This window comes from Triturus cristatus, chromosome 1_2 (genome assembly GCF_964204655.1).
Source record: "Triturus cristatus chromosome 1_2, aTriCri1.1, whole genome shotgun sequence".
Classification (NCBI taxonomy): Eukaryota; Metazoa; Chordata; class Amphibia; order Caudata; family Salamandridae; genus Triturus; species Triturus cristatus.
Genome location: NC_140580.1, coordinates 491,980,984 through 492,003,550, shown reverse-complemented (window position 1 = coordinate 492,003,550; position 22,567 = coordinate 491,980,984). Strand labels below are relative to the sequence as shown.

Genomic DNA, 22,567 nt, shown 5'->3' with positions numbered 1-22,567 from the left:
TAAACACGGTCTTCCCTCAACTTTAAAAGGAAAATATGACCTTCTGCTTATTTAAAAATGTACTCAAGTCAAGGGTGTGAGCTACGAACAACTGGTTGGAGAAACCTGCACTGTAGGATAGGCAAACCCAAACACTTTGCCAGGCATTTCATGTGAAACATTTAAAGCTGCATTTCCTAAGTGATGTTAATACTGGTGTCATAAAAAATGTGCAGTGATGGGGCATCTTGAATGTATTATTATTTAAAATCTATTTAATATGCCTTTGGGGCAAGGACATTCCAATTAGACAATACATAGTAAACAGACATCAAATGGAAAGTACTGGCAAAAATAATGATATACAAGTTGCTGCATATCCCACACAAAACGTTCACAGTTTAAATAGCAAAGCACAAAAAAGTATTTTGCAGAAAAACACCAAGGGACAGACATGCTAACACAATGAAAACACAAAATGTATTAAATTACGCAATGAGTAAAAGATTCAATGCACTTGCCAAATTCTCCAGAGAATTAACTCTTCTGTATTAGAGTACACACAATGACCACCAGAAAATGTGTAATGCCAAACTGCAAATTATCCCTCTATAGTATAGTACAGTACCTGGTCAGTTAAGCAACTATGAAAGGGAATGGGCATCTGCCAATCCGAGAGGACTCTAGCTACACAACTGAATTACAATGATGGTAATGTCTCCATGGCAATCACTTCTGCTTCCACAAATGATCCAGACTACTGTGGAAACAGGCCTTGCTTCCCGAGTGAAGAGAAAGAGCACATAAAATACATTGTAGAGAATACCACTAGGTTACAGGAGAGAAGTGCTGTTCTACTAGGTTCTACGTTGCACCTTAATTACTCGTGAAACCTAGCTTGGTCTTGATTGTGATCCCAAAGTCCAAACTGTTACTCAAGGAATCCCTGGCATGAGTGCTGCTGTTTCTGAAATAACTTTCCTACTTTTTAAGTACTCAACAGCAGACAATTAAGCTGCTTCCACAGTTCAACCATTTTTGTAAAGCTGGCAACAGGTTTCATGATGGGAGATATCATTTGCCAGTCAGTTCTCTTTTTCCCTCACTGAGCAACTCATACAACAATTGAATGAGGGAGGCAATGGGTAAACAGTGGGTTACGCATGGTCACTGTGTCGATCACAGAGCAAAGTTGAAATCACGCCAAGGCAAACTCAGCCTTACATGTAAATCAATATAGTAAGTAACAAATTAGTAGCAGTAGTCATTTCTGACATGTACAACCTACAGAAGGGCAGTATGAAACACTATAAATATCAATGGCCTGATTTAATGTTTAACCAATGGCATACTCTGTCAGGGTGGCTCAGGACATTATGTCCACCAAATTAAAAAAAAAATTCCAGGGTGTGGGTTAATTTTTTTGTCTGTCCTTCAACACCAGTTTTCTCCTGGCGGCGACAGACAGGAAAAGAAAAAAATCCCCATCCGCCACAAATGAGGATGGTGGGGAAATGTGCTTCCTCCAGCAGCCCCATCTCTATTGGAGGATATTTTCTGTCAACTGAGCCAACAGGGTCTGTCGACAAAAAACTTAAGGTCTACCTGACTAAATGATGGCAGACTAACGGTTTGGTGGACAATGTAGTTTGCGACCAAGTATGCAGTCTATCAAACTCTAAATCGGTCTCCAAGATATTATAACTACAATGTGTGTGAGATAATGCACAGTGAGCATCTAAACGTGTTACAATTATATTGGACTGCTCATGGGTTCAGCCAAGGAGCAGGATGAAACTGCACAAACATAATACACTGCTCTGTTGTTAGTGTCGAGGTGCCCCACTGCTCATGTTAAAACTCTCATTGGAAAAGTCCCTTTTAAAGTTAGCACAGTATTCAGTTCTGAAGTTGCCAACCGAAGTGTAATTAAAAGTGAAATGATTTAAAGTGTCTATCAATTGGACACTGCAGATTGCTCAAATATGCAAAACTCTGTCCCTTAGTCGGTGTTCCCAATTCTGAATGTGGTGGAACTTGCTAGTATATAAACAGTTTGTTTATATCTACAATTTCAGTTTCTAACAAACTGAATCTAATTGTCATTAGTTATGCTCTTTGTGTTGCGTTCGCACACCTTTTTTTTTGGTACATCTGGTTACACTTCCCTGTCCGACTGAGTTATGAATATATCCATCCCTTAGCAGAGATAGAAATAACAGGCAGGTATCTTACACCCCTGCATTTGGCCTATACATATCTGAAGGACAAGAAACTGGAAAACAGATGTGCCAGATGACAAGCAGAGATAAGAAAGAGCATACCCCATTTCAGACCCCCAGTCAGTACACAAACACACAATAGACTATACAAGTTAGCTTTTACTATACTCCAACCTACTGTAGTAAATATGGATTCGAATGGTCATAATTATAATGTAGATGTTAACAAAGACCAACAAGAAAATAATATAAATATCAACAAATTATAAAGTTCATTATTAAGAACTCAGACCAATGTAAAACTTTCCCTGCATCCTTTGATACAGCACATTTGTTTGGGCTGGAAGCATACTTGGGACAGGCAAAGCTTCTAGGCATGTACATGGTCCTTTCACTGACACAACTCTCCTATTCAATCCTAGTCTCGCAGGCCGCTACTATTTTATTTATTGTCTCTTAAGCCCGGTTAAAGTCTAAAGACCTTATGTTCCTTAGACCTAGGGTTTTTTATTGGTGGTGCATGTGGCACAGATTATTTAAAAAGCATGGCAAACGTTGAAACAGAACGCAGTGCTGCAGGCAAAAGGTACAGATCTCCCAGAACGAGAAAAGTGATGGCCACCTTCTCTGGGTCCCAGCTATAAAAGGGAGTCGCACAACCAGCATTTGGAACAGCTGCTGGGCGTGGAGCTTTATGAAGCTCTGAGGAGATTCACACTGCACCCTGGAAAGGCAATGCACGCCTTAGGGCAGTGGAATATCGAGGGTACACCCGAGAGGAACGAGCAGAGCGCATCTGAGTGTGGTGGGAGCACTTACACGTGCTAACCGGTTTGTGCTCTATTGTTTCTACTCAGAAACAATGCTTTATTTCTTTGATACTCAAGAAAGCAGACTTTATATATACATTTTCTGCCGCGTCCTCATTTGTTCGGGGCCTTAAATGCACACTTCTGTGTTAAGATGATGCGTTTAATCTAGGTATTCCTAGCTGTTATTTCTGTTGTCTGATCGGAGTTATTAACTATATTATTGCAAGGTGAGAATTAGATCATGTTATCGTGTTTTCGTTTTTTTTAGTTCCTGCAAGGGCAGTTCTCCCACATATTTTGGTGGCGAGACTTGGGGACTGGCGTATCAAAGGATTTCCCCCATCCTATGTCTACGAATAAATGTGTTGACAGATGAGGGCCTAGGAGTGTCCAAGCTGGAGCAGCGTGTTTTCAACGACTGTATCAACCACTGTATGATTCTGAACAGGCATCCCGCCATGATCTTTTGGTTTGTACTGTGGAGGGAAAACAGCAGAAAAGATTGGGAGGTGATTAAAAACTAACAGGATCGATCATTTTTTTATAGACTTCAAAAAGCGCGAACATGAACCTTACGGGTATCAGAGCGCTGTACATTGGGAAATCACAGGAGGACATACAAGAATAATACACAATTGGAGGAATTAAAACAAACTAAAAAAGCATGGAAACATATTCAACGAGTCACTTGAGTCTGGGAAGGACGCATCTTTATTAGGAGGGGAATCTGCTCATTGGTAGAAGCTTTGCTTGACGTTTGAAGAGGGCAGTTGAGGGATTGGATCTGGTCTCAGGAGGAAGAGAGTGCCACATTTTAGGAGCCATTCCAGAAAAAGAGTGCTTGTAGGTTTTCTTTTTGCTGGATTTGTAGGGCTTCTGTAGAAGCAAACCTGTGCTTCTTACAGGTCTGTCCTTGTCCGCTAGGACGAGTTTCTTGGCCACTTAGGTTGGAGTGTTGTGGTGAAGGGCTTGATGAGTAATCTGAGCAATGTTTTAGATGAATCTTTGCTTCATAAGGTAGCCAGTTCAGTGCTTTAAGGTTTGAACTGGTGTGATTGCTTTTTTTGGGGGGGGGGGGGTAATTTGTGATGAGCCGAGCCGCCGCGTTGAAGGTTGCCTTCAGTGGTGCTTGTTTTTCTTTGGATAGTCAGAGGCTAGCACTACCATAATCTAGTTTGGTGATCACTAGTGTTTGAATCGCTGTCTTGAGATCTGCAGTCAGAAGAAAAGGTTTGGTTTTCTTTAGTGCGTGCAGTGGTTAGTTGGCGCTCCTGGTGGCGGCGCCTGTGTGATCATGCATAGCGAGACGATTGTCCAAGATGATTCCTAGAGATTTGGCTGAGGTTATGATGTGTGGGGTATAGGTCAAGACTGTTAGATGTGAGAGACATTCTTTCACATTAGGAGTGTGGTTGGGGGATGATAATAATGCCTTGTGTGTATATCTAATCAAGGTTTGTTTTCTTGTTCTATAATGCGGTTTGGTTAGGCTATCTGTTCATCATTCAGTTCATCCCTAGGTTACCCAAGGCAGAAGGCTAGGAGTCTTGGTGTACAGGTATAAGCAAAACACATGCAAGTCACAATTGTGTCAGCAGAGGAAAGAACCTTGCCTATTATCTTCATCGTTTCAGGTCCCCTTCTCTTTTGCTCGCTTCCCCAACCCTTTCCCTCCCACCCCTCACCCTCATTTGGTCACTCCAATAGAGGTGGTAGAGCCTAAAAATTGGTCTTTTCGAACATTACGACGGCCCTAAGGATGTTGAAGTATCCAACACCTCTTTCCTCACACAAGAGACACAGATATATAGATTTGTGACTGGTTACGGAAGTTGCTGGGCAAGGATGGCACTACAACCCATTGCTGGGGGCCGGTGACTATTTTTTAAATTGAGTACTATTTAGCGCAAACATGACCCATACAGGTATCAGAGCGCTGTACATCAGGAAAACTTAGGGGAACATACAAGAGTAATCTATAAATGGAGTATTAGAACCAAACGAAAAAAGCAAAAAAGAAACTTATTTAAAGAGTCACTGAAGACTGAGAAGGATGCGTCTTTATTGGGGGACTAAGCAGTTTCTGGTTGAAAGCATTTAGTAATCTGCAACAGGTCTTGGGCACTTAGTGGTCCATTTCTGAGGAAGGATGCAATGCAATCTCTCATCCAAAATAGTAGCACAGAAGTGGTAAGTAAAACACTCTTTACTCATAAGTAATAGGGATTATTATTAGGATTGCATATAGTTTGACTTGGTGCTTTCTTGTTCTAAAGCATTTAATTATTTGTATCATATCATTGTTAGAATATGGGCAAAATAAACATTAAGCCAGAAAGGCTCCAAACCAGAAATATGATTAGTAACGGCAGTTAGTGAGGAACTCTATCCTACACTGTAGATAATCATGTGATGAACTGAATGATGTGATAACTAAATCCCTCACAGTTCGGAAGGAGGGGACAGCAGGCAGGTGGGGGGCAGGTAGAAGGATAGAAGTGGCACAATTAGTGCCCATCTGTCATAGATTAGGATGGCTCAGTGACCTGAATGCACGCTGATGACGGAGTTTGGTGTGCTGGAGATGATACACTGGGATTCCCAACAAGGGAGAATCAATGTTTCATGGACATCAGAAAATTGACTAAAAGTAACATCTGTTAATTACAGAGCTGTAGAAAGGTGGTATGAAACGCTATAAAAACTAAAGTGGATGACGAAAAAGAAAAAAGGCTTCACATCAATATTCTTCAGCTGCATGTGATATGGCTCACCCTACAAGCTCTCCTGCCAAGGTTGGGGCATCAGTCAGTACCCATGTCAGATGAAGCACAAACGCTGTGAAATGGGCAGCTGTAGCAATGTTTGATTTCAACAGCGCACCTTCCAGGACTTAGCGACAACAAGAAATAGATGGCTTGAGAAACTCTTTGTAAGACTACCAAGAAAAAGAACTGCATTGTGAACGTCGCTTGCTGAGGCCAGTTAAAGCTAGATCTCTGTCTCACTCAAATGAACACAAAATTCCAGTTCTATTCCAGAAGAATGGCAACAAGAGTCCATAGGAAAAGCTTTTAGGACTACCTGGTGGAACATATCTAAATACGCTTTCGCTCCCTTTCCCCTAACCTCAAGATCTTCAGCAAAGTCGAGAAGGTACTAGATACCCTGATTTTCAGAGCTTCACTGCGGCTGAGACAGTATTGCTCCAATATACTTAAGCTGTCTTACTGCCCAACATTACCCTCCTGATCTGTCTGGCTCTTCTGCTGAACCAGCAAGTTCAGGTTGCACATCCCAACTGTTTCTGAAACTCTCGGCCTGGCTAGTGAGCATGAATTAGGTCATAGGTCATTCCTTTTTACAAACTATGCTGACTTCTACTGCTAAGAGTTACAATGTAAAGAAGAAACATTATATGTCTTGCTTGTACCATTTATTACCATACCTCTACGAGATTCTGCCAAACCTTGCCAAAAGGGACATCAAATATTCATCAAATTTGGGTCATCTGAAAGCCATTTAGTAATTTAAATCTTCTCGACCACCTCCGTTGCTCTTGCAGAGGACTATAAAGTATGTTATAAAGGCTCTTGTTCAGACATTCCCATCAGTGCACCATGCTGTTGTGCCTTGGCAGCTGAACCCAGCCCTCAGCCACTTCATGGGAGTACAGTTTCAGATGATCCACAGGTCAGACTTAAGTATCTATCTTGGAAGACAGCACTTCTCCTGGATTTGAAATCAGCAAGAAGAAGGGAGGACGCAAGTTTGAGATTTTTACAGTTTGAACATGCATTTTTGCATTTTATGGCTTATAATGAACCTAACAAACCACAGGTCTTTGAAATAGAGGACAGCCTCCCCCCGTATCCCTCTTCCCCCCAATGATGGTAGGGGGAGTGTTGGAACTGGCCCTTTTTGCAAAGTTATCCCCAAACTTCTTGCCTTCCCCCTGAATTTCTTTTTACCTGTTTTATGACTTTGGGCACTTTACCACTGATGATCAGTGCTGGAGTGCATGTGCTCTCGCTTGTAAACTTTTTTTTTTTTTTATTTAAAAAAAAAAGAAAAAAAAACTTTTATTGAAACAATATGCACAGTACAATGACTAAATTAACTCAAATGCTAAAGATGAGGCACATCAGTACATTGCAGCACAGCAGAGGTCATTTCACGTCCGTGTGACAATAGAGACAATGCTATGAAGAGTTGCCAGAGACCCATTAAGAGGGGGCAAGAGCATGTGCTCAGGGGGGAACGTCAAACACATAGAGCAGTGGGAGGCCGTTGATCCAAGAGACCAGCTTATGGACCAAAACCAGCGGCCGCCGCGGGAGGGGAGCTGGGGTGGGGGGGGCGCGGGAGTGGTCGTTGATTGCTGAGCGTCACGGCTGGAGAGATAGGGGACAAGTGGGCGCCATATATCCAGTGGACGGGTTTTGGCTGGCAGGAAATCCAAGAACTCAAGACAGGAGGGTATGGCAGCGAGATGCGACTTCAAGCCAGAGCGGTACCTTGGGCGCGGGCCTGCGGCCCCAACACATTGAGACTCTGCACCTCGCCAGAACCAACAGCATGGCAGTCAAACGACGGGAGGCGTCCGGGCAGAATTTAACGAAGCCCAGGAGGCAGATCGTGTGGTCAGGTTGGAGTGGTGAAGAGGTGATTTCGGAGAGAATTCCACAGACCTCCCGCCAATATGCCAAGACTAGGGGCCTAACCAGGCGAGATTGGCAAAATTGGCCGCGGGCGCGGAGCAGCGCAGGCATCTATCACTGGCCACAAGGCCTAATCTGTGGAGTTGGGCGGGTGTGCGATAGAGTCTGTGTATATATTTGAAGTGTTTCAAATGCAAGCGGTAGTTGGGGGAAAGGCGCTTAATCTGAGTGCAACAGTACAGCCAATCCGCTTAAGAGATCTCAATACCCAGGACCTCGCCCCACGCAATGCGCGCCAGATCGCTGGAAATGGAGGAAGCCGCTAGTGTGTAAGCATAGATCTTAGTGACCAATTTCTTTGGAGAGGGAGAGTCGTAAAGCATATCAAGAGAGGCAAAGGATGGGGGGGGTTGGGGAAAAGTAGGATGAAGCTTTCTGCAGGTTGCCTGGAGCTGGTAAAATAACAGAGTGTCCAAGGGGTCAGCGTCGGGAGCAAGCGAGAAGGTGGTCTCCCCAGGGTACAGATCTGAAATTGTGAGAAGGCCAAGGCGAGCAGCGTGTTTAGCCATCCCTGACGACTGGAGTGACGGGAAAGCGGGGAGGTGGTCGATAGGCATGGTGCCTGCTGAAAGCAAATCTGAGCCGGGAAACTTACGAATACCATCCTAGGCCCAGCACAGGGTCTCGACCGTATCGATCTCAGTGCGTAGAAGCTTTGCCGGGGCGAAAAGTGCAGTTGTGAGCGGCCACGGGGTAGCAAGGTCAGTCTCCACCGCCACATGAGGTTGAAACGGAGTAGGGTGAAGCCAGAAATGAAGAAAACTGGCCTGAGTGCTGAGAGCATAGAGCTTAAAATCTGGGGCTCCCAGCCCACCACGCGACATCAGAAGGGTCAGAAAATTATAAGCGATCCTGGGTTGTCGTCCCGCCCAGACCAGAGTGATAAGCAGTGAGCGGACCTTGCAAAAGAAATGAGAGGGATGGGGATGTTGACGAAAAGATATAAGAATTTTGGGAGCATCACCATCTTTGCGATCGCTATGCGCCCAGCCAGGTAGAGCGGCTGTCGGTTCCAGAGAGGGATCTTGGACTCAAGCCAATCAACAGCGCGGCCGAAATTTGCCCTCCAGAGCTCATCTATGTCCCTGCTCAACCAGACGCTCAGATACCTAGTTGGCTCAGAGGCCCACACAAAATGGTAGTCAGAATCAAAGGGGGTCGTGGCATCCGTTAGAGGAAATAATACAGATTTGTTCCAGTTAACCTGGATGCCGGAATAGCCACCAAGCGTATCACTTCCCGGACAAGAGGACTGAGATTCTCCTGGGGGTGACTAACATAAAGGGTGATACCGTCCGCATACATGGAGACTAATAAAGTCCGCGCCGCAAAGCCAATTCCTCTCCGAGTATAATGCTGCCGGAAACGAGCCGCAAGGGGTTACATAGCGGCAGCAAAGAGCATGGGCAAAAGTGGGCAACCCTGTCGGGTGCCGCGACCGACAGAAATGAGCTCGGTGATCTGGCCATTGATACGGACGCGAGCATTGGGAAGTGTGTATAATAGTAGCACCTTGCGTATAAAGATCTGACTGAAACCCAAACGAGGGAGGAGGTAGAACAGGAAAGGCCACTCCAAGGTATCGAAAGCCTTGGTAGCAAAGGGGGCTTGTCCGGCTGGAGAAGTAATATTAGGAGGGCCTCACGCAACGATGGGGGGAATTGACCCAATTCAAAGGATTCGTTATACATAGCCACAAGATGTGGGATCAGTAGAGGGGCAAATGCCTTGTAAAAGGACACCGGCAAGCCGTCGGAGCCAGGGGCCTTGTCAACTGGCATACCGTTTATGGCAGCTAAAATCTCCTCCTTAGAGAAGGGCTCGTCCAAGTATTCCCGATGTGCATTTCCAAGCCAGAGAAGCTCAAGAGAGTCAAAATATTGGTTGAGAACATCACGGTGCGGGACCGAGCCGGCTGTATAGAGTTGAGGGTAGAATGCACTGAAGCGTGCTTTGATGTCTTCAGGAGAGGTGGTGCGAGATGGCCCACCATCTTGCAGGGCGCTAATATATGATGTCGCGCGAGGCCGACTAAGGAGGTTAGCCAGAGTTTTACCGGGGCGGTCGCCTTCACCGAAACGACACGTCCTTGCCTCTCTTCCGAGAAAGGCCAGTTTCCTGTCTGCCTCATCGGAGAATTCAGTGAGTTTCTCACGTATCTGGGCAAGTGTGTCAGTGCTTGGGCGTTGGGCATGAGAGGCATCCAACAATTTGATCTCCCTTTCAATCTTGTCCAGAGTACCACAGATGGAGCGCATGATGCCAGTTTGCTTGGAAATGCATTCCCCGCAAATGACTACCTTGAAGCCTTCCCATAGCGTGGACGGGGAGTCCACCGTCCCCACGTTGAGCTCAAAGTAATTCGCAATTGAGGTCTGTATCTCATCACAGAATACCAAATCGCGAAGTGCGTTTGAAGGGAGCCGCCAAGTGAAAGCATGACACGGAGAGTGGGGGAACCGGAGCGATAAGCAAACGGGAGCGTGGACAGAAAGAGTGCGTGCTATACGGTCTACTGAAGACGTCCAGACCAGCACGTCAGGGGAGGTGATCCATAAATCTAGCCAGGACCAACAACCTCGAGATCCCGTGACACATGTGCCCTCGCAGGCCGCAGGGTGAAAGTGGCGCCACGCATCGAATAGTGAGTTGTCCAGGAGAATGGAATTAAGAAGTGAGGCCGCTCGTGGGTGGGAGAAATGTGAACCAGAACGGTCTAGGGCGGCGGACAGGGTTACATTGAAATCTCCCCCCCCAAAGAAGAACAGCAGGGCCAAGAGAGGAGATGCGGTGCCAGACGTGAACAAAGAAGTCCGGGTCATCACAGTTGGCACCATACATTGCCGCAAGTATCAGGGGTTGGGCCCGCAGGGTGCCGCAGAGTATTACAAAACGTCCGTCAGGGTCGGTGAACACCTGGGAAGTCTGCATTGGGAGCCCCCTACGCAGTAGTATGGACACCCCCCGGGAGTAATTGGAATAGAAGGAGGAGTGGATTTCGCCCCAATGCCGGGAGAGGAGTCTAGTAGCAGTGGGCTGCATAAGATGGATCTCTTGTAAAAAGCATATGTCCACCTTGTGACGAGTGAGAAGGGCGTGTACCAAGCGTGCCTTGCGGTAGTCATTCAGACCGCGGACATTGCAAGTCCAAAGGGTAGTTTCAGTCATGATGCTGCAGTCGGGGGAGGGATGTCCGGGAATAGTGGTATTGTGGGCAGAAGCTGCGTAGATTGAAGATGAGCGAAGCAATGGGATGTGTGTGAAAGGAGCATGGCAAGATCAAGGTAACAGTTCGACATAATATGAACAAATATATATATATTGCAGTCTCGGAGATGCACAAATAATATAAACAGTACTGGCCCCTTGGCCGGAAGATAGTTAACATGAAGAAGAAACCTGATTAAGGACAGGTCATAGGCAATTGACTGTGCAAAAACAACCAAAAGGGCTTCAGGACGGAGCCATGAACCCCAAAATCCAGGGTCCCATCCCCAGAAGCCCACCAGAAAAACAAAAAACCCCAAGAGCACCCCCAACCCCGCACCCACACCAACCCCCCAATCAGGCCGAGGTACCACCCAAACCCACCCCTGGATCCCACAACTTGGAGAGGTAGAATTTGTGACCATAATGGGAATTATCCCGTGGGGGCAAGACGGAGCCCGGCATACACCCCTGCCCGGGAGACAGGGTGGCCAAGCTGCAGGAATATGCAGACATTAGGAATGACCATTAAAAAAAAAAAAAACTACACATTGAAGATAACCAGACTAAGAAAGGTGCCTCGGAGGGCTGTAGGAACCAGAGGTCTAAATTGGTATTACAGATCAGGAGAAAAAGTAAATTTGAGGATACAACAGCTTGCAGCAGCAGCAGCCTGGGAGTTTGCAGGTGAGGAACGGTTAGACTGGTCGAGTTTTTTAGCGAACGCCAGTGCCTCTCTAGGATCCGGGAAGGTGAGAGTCTTTGTGCCCTGTTTTATGCGCAGTTTGGCAGGGTACGCTAGTGGGTAAGGGATCTCATGTTTCTGTAGGATCCGTTTGGCCGGTAGGAACTCATGGCGAGCTGCCTGAACTGTGATGGTGTAGTCCGGGTAAAACGGTTATTACCTTGGTGGCGGATGTTCCCTTTTTCCCTGGCCGCCCGAAGGATGGCGTCGCGGTCCCTGAAGTTCAAAATTTTGGCAATGATGGGACGTGCCGGCAAGCCAGGAGCAGGACGGGGGCCAAGAAAACGATGGGCACACTCAACGACGAAGACCGGCAGGAGGATGTCACCAAAGAGCTCACGGGCCAACTGTTCCACATAGTCCTCCATGCGAGTGATGCTGGTGGACTCGGGCACTCCTGTAATGCGAAGGTTACTTCGACGTGAACGCGCTTTCAAATCCTCGTTCTTGTCGCGTACAATGGCTAGTAGCTTGTCCATCTGTAGCAGTTTTTGACAGTCCTGGGTGGCGGTGTCCTCTGCGTCAGACACCCTGGTCTCAACATGAAGGTGTCTAGCATCATGGGAGTCGACCCGGGCCTTCACCTTTTCCAGGCGTGCCGACAATTGATCCAGCTGCGTCGCAATGGTGGTGACCGTAAATTTGACCTCCCTCATGTTGGCCTTTAGATCATCATCGCGGGATTGCGCCATTTCAGTTGTAGCCTGGGGGTCACCTCCGACCGCCTAGGCACCTTCCTGGTGCGTCTGTCGGCGCTGGTCAAAAGCAATCTTGGGCTGCTTGGGGTCAGTTCTGCCCATGGCCGGGGGCGTAGGAGGCTGGAGCAGCCTAACGGCAGGAGCGAAGACAGCAAGAAAAGGGGAAGACCAGGGTGTTCAAGGCACAACCACCCATGGGGGGGGGGGGGGGGGGGGGGGCAGAACTCAGATGGGCTGCTCGTGAAGGAAGAAAGGATCTGATGGGCAGTTCAGGTGGCCGCCGCAAACAGGCGATCGCCCAGCCAATGTGGGGCGCAGCGGCTGTGTTGGACCCAGGATGGGCTGGTCGCAGCGATTAGTCCCAGATAGCAGGTTCAGCGGCGGAGGCCAGCACCGAATCAGGCGTGAATGCAGCCGTGATATTCCAGTGATCCACAGCTCAGTGGTGGGGAATAGCCCAGGGCGGGTGACAGGCAGCTAGGCCAGCAGGAGGAGAGGCGGCTTAGTCAGGCTCCGGACCGGAGGCAGACCGGGGAGCAACACTGGCGCAGAGCTCAGAGGCGCGCAGTGGGTCCACAACAGGGCACAGCCAATGCAGCGCAGGAGACTGCATCTCGGTTAGGTGCCGCTAGAAGTGTTGCGGGACACTGCAGCGCTCGTCGCGCTGTCAGGCGCGCAAGGACTACACTTCCCGGCAGCCGGACGCTCGCGGTCACGTGGGGGCGTCACCTACGTGCGTCTCACGTGATGCGGAAGCATCTGATTTAGTCGCGGCAGTCGGCGGAAGACGCTGCCGATTATTCTTGGAACTACAGGCATTCGACGTCCGCGGCGGCAACTAGAGGTTGGGTAAGGGTGTCCGTGACACCACACCTCCGTTTGTTCAGTGCTGGGGGCATGTTGTTGGCCTTTGGATTCGGCGTCACGCTAGGACCCTTGCGTCCTTAGTCAAGGGGTCAGGACCCGCTTGCTGCTCCTTATCGAGATATGGCACAGTAAACCTGAGTGTAGCTTTCTTTCCCTACATTGGCGAACTCTTCCCTTGGAAGCTAGTGCGAGTTCTTGCGAGGGAGAGGCTACAGCATTGCAGGTATAGAGGGGTCGCCCTCTGTGTGATATTTGTGAGCATTGAATCTTGTGCATTGAACCTTGTGCATTTGAACCTTGAGCATTGAACCGTGTGCATTTGAACTTTGTGTGCTTCCTACCAGGGTACTTTGGAGTACGAGTGACGTAACTCTGCTCTTCCTGGAACGTGTGTACCTAGGGTAACTGGCTTGCTATGAACTGGGGTACTTGGAGTACGAGTGACGTAACTCTGCTCTTGGTAACTATTGCGGAGTGGTTGATTTGAAGCCACTAGATCTGCCTTTGCTTTTACGCGCTCTTTCAGGCGCTTCACCTATTGAACGTTTTCAGAAAAGACAGTAGTGCTGGGCATTCACATACGTACTGTTCCTTCCTATTCCCCTGAGGGTGCCTGGCAGTACAAGGTCCTTACCGGAATCGTTGGCTCCTAGAGACCTTCGCTGCACCCCTGAGGGCTGGCTCATTCTTCTTTTCCTTTACAGGTTAGTGAGGGCCTGGTAACGGGGTAAAGGGGGGGGGGTGGTGAAGCAGGAGCTTAGGAAGGGGGTCCAGGTACTAACCATTGTTTTCTTGTGTCATCTACAGGTCTCCCTCCCCGCTGTTCCCATCCTTTCCTTCCCCTCGCTTAACCACCCTTTAGTCTGTGTTGCTTTGAGATCCAGACTTGGGGAGGTTGGGAGGGGGGCCCCTTGGAGCATCGACCCGACCCAGAGGATACGTCCAGGCTCGGAACAAGAAGTGCTTGCCAATCTTCACGGGACGAGGCAGCCGGGCCAGCAGGAGGAGAGGTGTCTCGATCAGGCTCTGGGCTGAAGTCAGGCCAGGGAGCAACACCGGCGCAAGGTTCAGAGGCGCGCCGCGGGTCCACAGCAGGGCATAGCAATGCAGCGCAGGAGGCCACGTCTCGTTCAGCAGCCGCTGGAAGTACTTGCCAATATTCGTGGGACGAGGCAGCGGCCCGTGGCACCCGCGCGAGCCAGCAGGGGTCAAGGCAGGAGTCAGAGAAGTGGCGCCAAGCCGACGTCAGTTGAGCATCGCGGGTCCAACGCAGCGAGGGCCCCAGCGCCCCCCCCCCCGAGCAGAGTCCGGAGCTGTTGATCGCCGTCAATGGGGAGCTGGAAGTCACAGTGGGCGGGAGGCCGCATGCAGCGGGGGGCATCAACGGGAGCGCGCCGCCCAGTTTCCTGAAGCACGAACCTCACTGTACTTCTGGTGGAGTCGTCACCAGGATTGCAGAAGGTGAGGTCGTAGAGCCATCAATGCAACACCATTGAGTCTTTTGGAGGGATAGCGGTACACTTACAACCGCCCGACATTTGCCTGCTCTGGGTTGGAGTACACAGGGTGTGTTTCACCCCCGCCTCTTACTTGGTGTGCTGGGTCCAGGGTCCATTTGTCATGCGTATTGGGGTAAAACCTCCGAGAGGACCCTGGGACCAGTGCCGAGGGGTACTCCCCAACAGTACACATCCGGCATTACTATATCAATGGCTGTAGGTGCGCAGGTGCTCCTGGGCCCTCCATTTTTGGCTTCAGGTACCCAAAAACATGTAATAGAAGCTCAAATGGAGCTGTGACCAGTGTTGTTTAGTGTGTCATGTGAGGAGTTGTAGTATTTATTTACTACCTTCAGCATTTTGTGCGCTGTCATACATTTCTGCTGCATTTCATGCCCTAATGAGGGTGTGTGGGCATTGTTTTATTCCCTAAACCGGCATGGTATGGCCTGATGTAATGTGGCATATTCAGGCACTAATGTGATGATTCCTGTGGTGTTATGCTCCATCTTATGCCCTGATATTATAACGTATGTCACTGATGGTGCTTTTGTAACCTGTGCAACCTATAAAGTGTTTACTTGATTGCACTACTGATGCTGTTATGACCATTGCCTTATGGCAAAGTGAGTTTATAATCTATGTGATGTCATGAAAAGTGCCTAGCGGCACAGTGATTTATGTGATTGCGGTCTAATATGTCTTATGAACAATACAAAGAATATTTGTATATAACCTTGTGCGGAGTCTTTTTGTGGTGTGCCTAGTGTGTCACTTTTGTGCGTGTGTTGCGCAAACGCTTTACACATTGCCTCTGGGATAAGCCCGACTGCTCTGATAAGTTACCAAGGGAGTACACATTGCCTCTGGGATAAGCCTGACTGCCCTGCCAAGTTACCAAGGTGGTGAGTAGGGGTTATCTTGTGTGTTTAACTCCCTTACCCTAGCTAGAGTGGTGGATTTTGCCCGGCTTAGGGGCCTAGCCAGCCAAAAACCCCATTTGTAACATTGATTGTCAGCGGGGAGGATAGGACTTGCGCTTGTGCAGTAGCACAGTGACTCGTTGTTGCACTACAAACTCTGCACTTATACAATCAAGTGTTTTGGTTTTCTACTGATTTTCTCTCAGTCATTTTTTTATTATTGTGTACTCCTGCTTCAGCTCTTACGCCTATGAATCTCGTGTTGCACTTGTGTATTTAGTGCCTTGCCAAAATAGAATCTACCTGACATACACAATCTGTTGGAAAACATTCTGTGCAGTCTGGTAGACTTGACCTAAAAAAAGCAGACTTTCTGTTCGCATTAAGGGTAAGTAGTCTTTGTGGGATCTAATTTGCCAAGATTACATATGTTTTATGCACCTTACTGAAACGTGCAAGGCGGGCTCTGATATTGCATGATACCTGGTGTAATGACAATAGTACATCCATCAAGTTACTGTCAGCAAACTCAGTTCCACACCCTAGTTTCCATTTCTGCTGCACCACCAAATGGTGTCTGGAAGCGTTGAGCCAGATAGCTGCATGAATACTGGCGATTCCCCCTTATGATCCCTAACAGCAATTAAGTCAAATGCATACAGGATCCTAGGAGGTCCCTCTATTGTTCCCCATACTAGACTAGTTGTCATGCACATGCCATAGTATTGTATAAAACTGTAAGTTGTTTACAGTTAAAAAGCCATTTCAATTACGCTGAAGCACGCCCAGAGTTTATAGCTAAAGTTCCATCCAATTTTCATCTGAACGAACTAAAGATAATCCAGTCTTTCTTTTCCTATTTGTGATTAAATTGCAGAAATCACATTGTATATTCTAGACATTCACAGGAGTTTAAACTTTTGTCTTGAGAGGACAAAGAATTCCAATACTTATGGTCATCTCCTTCCTAAGCCTGGGAAGGGTTGTCCTCTCTTCCAAGAGGGCATAGCTTTGTGAATCTTCGTCTGCATCACAGGACGGTGTACTGTACCCAACAGGGAAAGTGTCTGCTCATTGCACAAGTGTGAGGTTTGCAGTGGTGCTCACTTTTAGTTTGCCTCTCCAAGATGTCTGCTGCAACAGGAACATGTTCATCAGACACTATTACCTGAATATCAGTGCAGCGGGTCATTCTTCAGTGCGCCAAGTGGTTCAGCACAACTTGTTTCAGTGAACATGAGTCTGCTCACTGCTTTCACTCTGATCATGTAACTGCGGGGTTACTCTCAGTCAAGCATGTGAATCTATGCAAGAGCCACTGTGGGAACAAAAGTCATTTACTTACCTGCAACTGCAGTTCTCCAGCATTGGTATCTTTCATAGACTCCTATGCAGCACACCGTTCTGCCCAGTCAGACGCTCACTTTTATAAGTTATCCCTTTACTCTTGTGCTATGAAATCAGAGATATGGTAGCCACTAAGGAAAGGGAAATGCTTAGCACAAGCACCTCAATGGCTGGAGTTTTAAAGACATGAATGTACTAATAAACAGTTTTGCAGTCTGTCGTGTTAATACGGTTTGCTTCTATGGTATAATAGTGGGTATTCCTCGCCCAATGTCTGGTATTCTTCAAGCATGTGAACCTATTAAGGATCAATCACTGGAGACCGAATGACCCTATTAGTACACTTCGGAATAGTTGGGCTGTGTATTCAAGGCTTAATATTGAGTATTTAAATGAAAACATAATAACCTTCAGTGTCCTTTTTCAAAAAGTCTAGGTCTTTGTTGCCCACAAAATAATGTAGAACAGCTTTCATCTTCTACAGCCGAAGTAAAAAAATATAAAAATAAACCAGTTGTATTGCTCTTACATGTTATGTTAAAGCACAAAAATTCAAACAACATCACAACTGTGGAAAATGTATTCCTGCGGTGGCAGGGTTGCAAGTTCTCAGCCATGCTGGGACACATTTTGGTTTCCATTATCTTCGTATATGTGCATTGTTTACAGTCACCATTCTACAAAATGAAAGGCACCAGGCAGGATATTACAGTGTAGTAAGCATGCGAGGATACATCTGCCAGTAATCCTATTTCTCAAAAGAATTTGGTGCAATTGGGAGGGTGTGTTTACCAATCAGTGGCTTAGGCAATCAGCAAAAAAACAGCCACGTATATCACAAAGCACAACCATATTTCAAACACCCCACCTAATAGTGCAATTGGATTCCAAGCCCACAGATTACTGTTCTAGGCTGCGGAACAGCTGGTCCAAAACTCAATGTTTCAGTTCTCGTTTATGGAATCTCTAGGATCTGTAAGTCAGTGATTAGGGGTGAAGAGGTAAGCTATGGAGACGCTACCCTAGGACAGTTTGAAAGAAAGAAAAAGCGTGTACCTCTTGAGCTTGATAAGGAGCAAAACATGCACCAACGAAATCAGGGTGTGTATGCGAGGTCTCAGGGTGATGTAGGCTTACCACAAACGGTCCTTGAACGCCTTCTACATGCCCTTGATAGCAAATGTCTTCAGTTTAATTCTGGTCATTCGGGTCTATGGTTTATATGTGGACTCATTTCTCTATTTTAACACCATGTAAGCATCAATTTGAAGGGTCGAGTCAGGGGTAAGCTCCTGTCCACATCCGAACAGTATCACATCCTCTTTTTCTAATGCAGGACACTACTTGCCACTGCAGCAGGGCTGTTGACCAAGTGTTTGGGGAAATCATTTTTTGTGGGTGCAGTAGTCCCCTGAAATAAACCCTCTGTCAACTTTTGATAACTTAGGGAGCGCAATGGAGAGTGGATGGCTTGTTCTTCAATCTCGGACCCTGTAAAATCATGCGGCGAACTAGGCAATTGAGAAAACATTCTAACTTGCATGCATACATTTTAAGAATGAATAAAATATTTATAACAGATTTCACAACTGAATCGAAACTTAAAATACACATTCTCCTTGCCCTCATGTTTAAGCCACTTATATACTCATTAGACATGTTTCAGATTTGAACCCCCACTTGCTGCAATTGCGAGACAGGCTCTCTAGGTCGTGTAAACATGCTTGAATTCCTCTATAATTCTCACCAGAAACCAGGTATAGTTTGAAGAAATTAACTTTTATGTACATATGGGCAGATTTAATGAAAATGGTCGCCATTAGGGAGCACTACCTTCTTATTTGTTGAAAAGAACAGCCCGTAACAAGATGGCTTCTCTTTCAAGATTTGTTCACATCACATAGGATTCTAGACCCTATCTCAGAAAGTATAAACCACTCGGCATTCCCCTTTCATGGGGTAGAAAGACTTTTAGAATATCCCTGTTTACAATATGTTGTTTTTGCATGAAGGGGATATTTCCATGCATTATTTAAAAGGATATTTTTAGGTAGAATCTGCAAGGATCCACAAAATTCGTATCGCCCAGAGTACCCACACTTCTCCCTATTAAATCAGTATGACGGTAACAAATGAAAACTAGCACTGTAGGAATTCAATAAGCTCTTTGCATGGTCCCTGGTTTGGCCTGTTCTTTTTTCAGATAATGGGCACCGAACACACAAGTGAGAATGATAGCTAGTAGGAACTTTATGGATCCCCAAACTTCCCCTCTTCTCCCTCCCTAGGAATGCATCACTGGGGCAGATGAGAATGGGAGTTGGCCTCACAAAACAAGCTGTAGCGAGGCATGCTACAATTTGAGAAATTCAAAGTATTCTTTAAAACAGCAGTTATTGCATGAAATAAATAAATCGGCACCCAACTCACGCGTGAGAAGATATCAGGAAGAGTCACTGGCAAATTTAAATTTTACAATACTCTGGGATCTCCAGTGCACTGCCCCGTACTTTAAGAAGCTTCTTCTTTTTTTTTTTTTATTAAATTTTTATTCGGCAAAAGCAGATTACAATATTATTGCATGAATAACAAAGCCTTTTACAATACATAAGGCAAAACTTAAGCAGATTATCGAACCTAGTTACTACAAAAAAAACGCGGTTTAAAATTTTATGGGCCGCGTTCTTTGCATGGAAAAAGGCACGTTCTTTGTTTAAAATAGCGGATTTTAATCGTTATACTCCGATTGGTTTACTAGGGACCTTACCTGTAGTTTTTCAGGACTCTGTTGCGCGTAGGTGGCGCACTGCCGGCATTCGGGTTATTGGGGATCTTGTGGAAAACAACCAAATTAGGACGTATGCGTCTCTGAGGGAGGAATTTGATCTTGATAAAGGTGACTTTTTAAAATATTTACAGCTGCGGAGCTTTTTAGGTAAAGCTATTATAAAAGGGCACCTGCTCGTTTGAGGATATTCCCATTTTTGAAGCAATAATCCGTAGGGATAAGCTGGCATTAATGTATTTAGAAGTTAGCCGGGGGCAGCAGGATGATCTTGTAGTACAGGAATAAAAATGGAAAACTAGGCTTGGGCTTCTGAATTTAGATTTAAGAAGCCTCTAAAGAAAGTGGCGGTGTTCCAGTTCCTGCTTGAAGATAAAACCACTCTCTCAGGGCAGTGTCACACTTGGATGCAAATACAGAACTACAAAGAACTAGCCCCCACCAATATTTGGAAGCAGGGCTCCCTATTCACTTGAAACATTAATTCATGAAATACAGATTTCAGAACTTTCCTCCATTTGATCTCAATTCTCCCTGGCTAAGCCCACGTGACAATGCGGTTTGCAGGCTCTGTGGGAAGATGAGAGAGAACCTAATCCACTTTGGATCTGCAAAAAGGTGCTGAATAACCGAAGCTACATACTGCGCAAGCTGTTTAATAAGAGGTGTGTTCGGCCAATCCGATCGGCAATATTAGCTTGCTTTGACCCGAAGCCACTTTCTGAAATTTTAAAAAACGATCGAACATATTTTAAAAACGCAGAAGTATACTGGAAAGGAGGGTGTGGTCACAAGTAACGGAAAGGGACTCTGTTAGTTCGCATCAATAGAGGATGGTCAGCCATGTGCTACAGTTTGGCCATATGGTAATCGTATTTGTACCATGCCGTAATGAGTTTAAATATATGTGCAATATACTTATGTCATCATGTATATATATGGGGCGTTGTACCCATCAAGCAAGGACATGATAGGGAGGCACACTTTAAAGATAGTATCCACAGCTCTAACAACACCTGGCACTTGTAAAAGTGCAGAAATTTCCCACAAGAAGCTTGGCACTCTAGCACTTAATTGGGAGATGGTTTTAATGAAAAGAGCACTTAGCCAATTGTATGTATCGACATGCTTTTACATCTTATTATTCTTCCTTTTATTAAAAAAAGTGTATAAACTCTCTTGCAAAGGTTTTATTCAACTATGTGATACATTTTGAATTCGGAGGTTCACAAAAATTCCACGTCAGTAAATCTTCAAACAACTTCAGTTTTGCTATTTTTCAGGAAAAGCTGAAAACATTCCTAAAACACAAGAGATATTCCACTGCTCACGTTTAATAGTAGGGATTATATATTTTTCAATGACAAGAAGTGGTATATGTTTTTAGAGTTTAATTTTTCGGACCCATAAATATGTTTATTGGCCATTTATAATCATTAGAAGCACTCTGCGTTCAGATAATAGATAGAACGTTTTTATGCTTTAATTAAACTAAAAATAAAACAAAACTAAAATAATCTGTTGTCGGTGGCATGTTTTTTTTTTCCAAAGGGACTGGTGTTTTTTTCCAAAGGGACTGGTGTTATTATGTCTTAGGACCACACAGAGGTTTCCGTACATTTCTTCCAAATTTACACTCACTATTCATCACTTCATTATATTGGAATAACAGTGTAGGTCTTTCACAGGGTAATGCCCAGATGAGGTCAACACGGATCAATTGTTCACTCCATACTTAGAAAGTTGATGTGCTAGTTCACACCTCAAAAACTTAACATTTGCCCAAACAATAAGAATTAGAGTATCTGCACTTACGCAATATATATATATATATATATATATATATATATATATATATATGATGGCGTTAAGCAAACATTACAAACAGTTAGTTTTATAAACCTTATTTCAAAATTACTTTTAACTTTAGATCTGAGCGAACATTTTGCGCTCTGCTAGCATGCTTGCAAAAGACGAAATCAATCTTTTTTATTTACATGCCTCATTCTTGAGAAGTGTAATTGCAATTTTTATTAAGTTTATGTTTTATGGATCTAATATTTAAGTGCAAGTCTATATTCTCTGTCACAGTAAGAAGGTTAATATACTTACAGATTCTCCAGCAATACATCTTAGGCACGGCTGGACAGAACCGCGGCTTTCATGGTTTTGAAAAATCTAGTGAACAAATTAAAGATATAAAACTTCACCCGTGGAAGCCAAACCAATTTTCTCTTTCATGATTACCTTTGTTTTAAATATGCCCTCGAAAAATGATATCGTTGATATAGTAAACATACCGCTGAACTGTGTTGTTCCATTACGTTTCTAAGAAAATGGTCTTGTGAAGAGTTTTCTCGGTTTCCTTGCCTAGGCGAAAGCTGCATGTCCCAGTAACCTAGAAGGCACTCCTTTAAAGGCTGAAAAAGACCACCATTTTCTTTTTGAGCAGACTCTACTCCTATGCAAACTCTTTTCTAATAAAAAAACACAAGTGAAAATGCATGCTTTTTAAAATAGGAAAACCAAAGTTTACATAGTTCAATTTAAAACACATTGCACAAAACAGTATAAAACAATGCACTTTTAAGTGTTTGTGAATCCCTGCAGATTTTAAAACATTTTACAAACAGGCCATTCTACATAAAAAAACGATGAAAATAAACGAATAAATGAAATACTGTAGGAAGGTGGAATCGGACTACTGGTTGCCCCCAACTTTTTGCCTGGTATTTGAGTGGTTTTTGACTAGTCTGGCTGGG

The 22,567-nt window shown here is 45.4% G+C and overlaps 1 protein-coding gene across 1 annotated transcript in view; it reads right to left on the bottom strand.

Annotated features, from left to right (window-relative positions):
- Window positions 1-22,567, bottom strand: part of C1_2H10orf143 (chromosome 1_2 C10orf143 homolog) — a 144,464-nt gene that overhangs the window by 35,722 nt on the left and 86,175 nt on the right. Inside the window, exons 3-4 of the mRNA XM_085606208.1 lie at window positions 22,106-22,282; window positions 21,918-21,983 (exon numbers count right to left, since the gene is read on the bottom strand). Of these exons, the coding sequence (XP_085462334.1) occupies window positions 21,918-21,983; window positions 22,106-22,282 (243 nt within the window). The remainder of the gene's footprint in view (window positions 1-21,917; window positions 21,984-22,105; window positions 22,283-22,567) is intronic.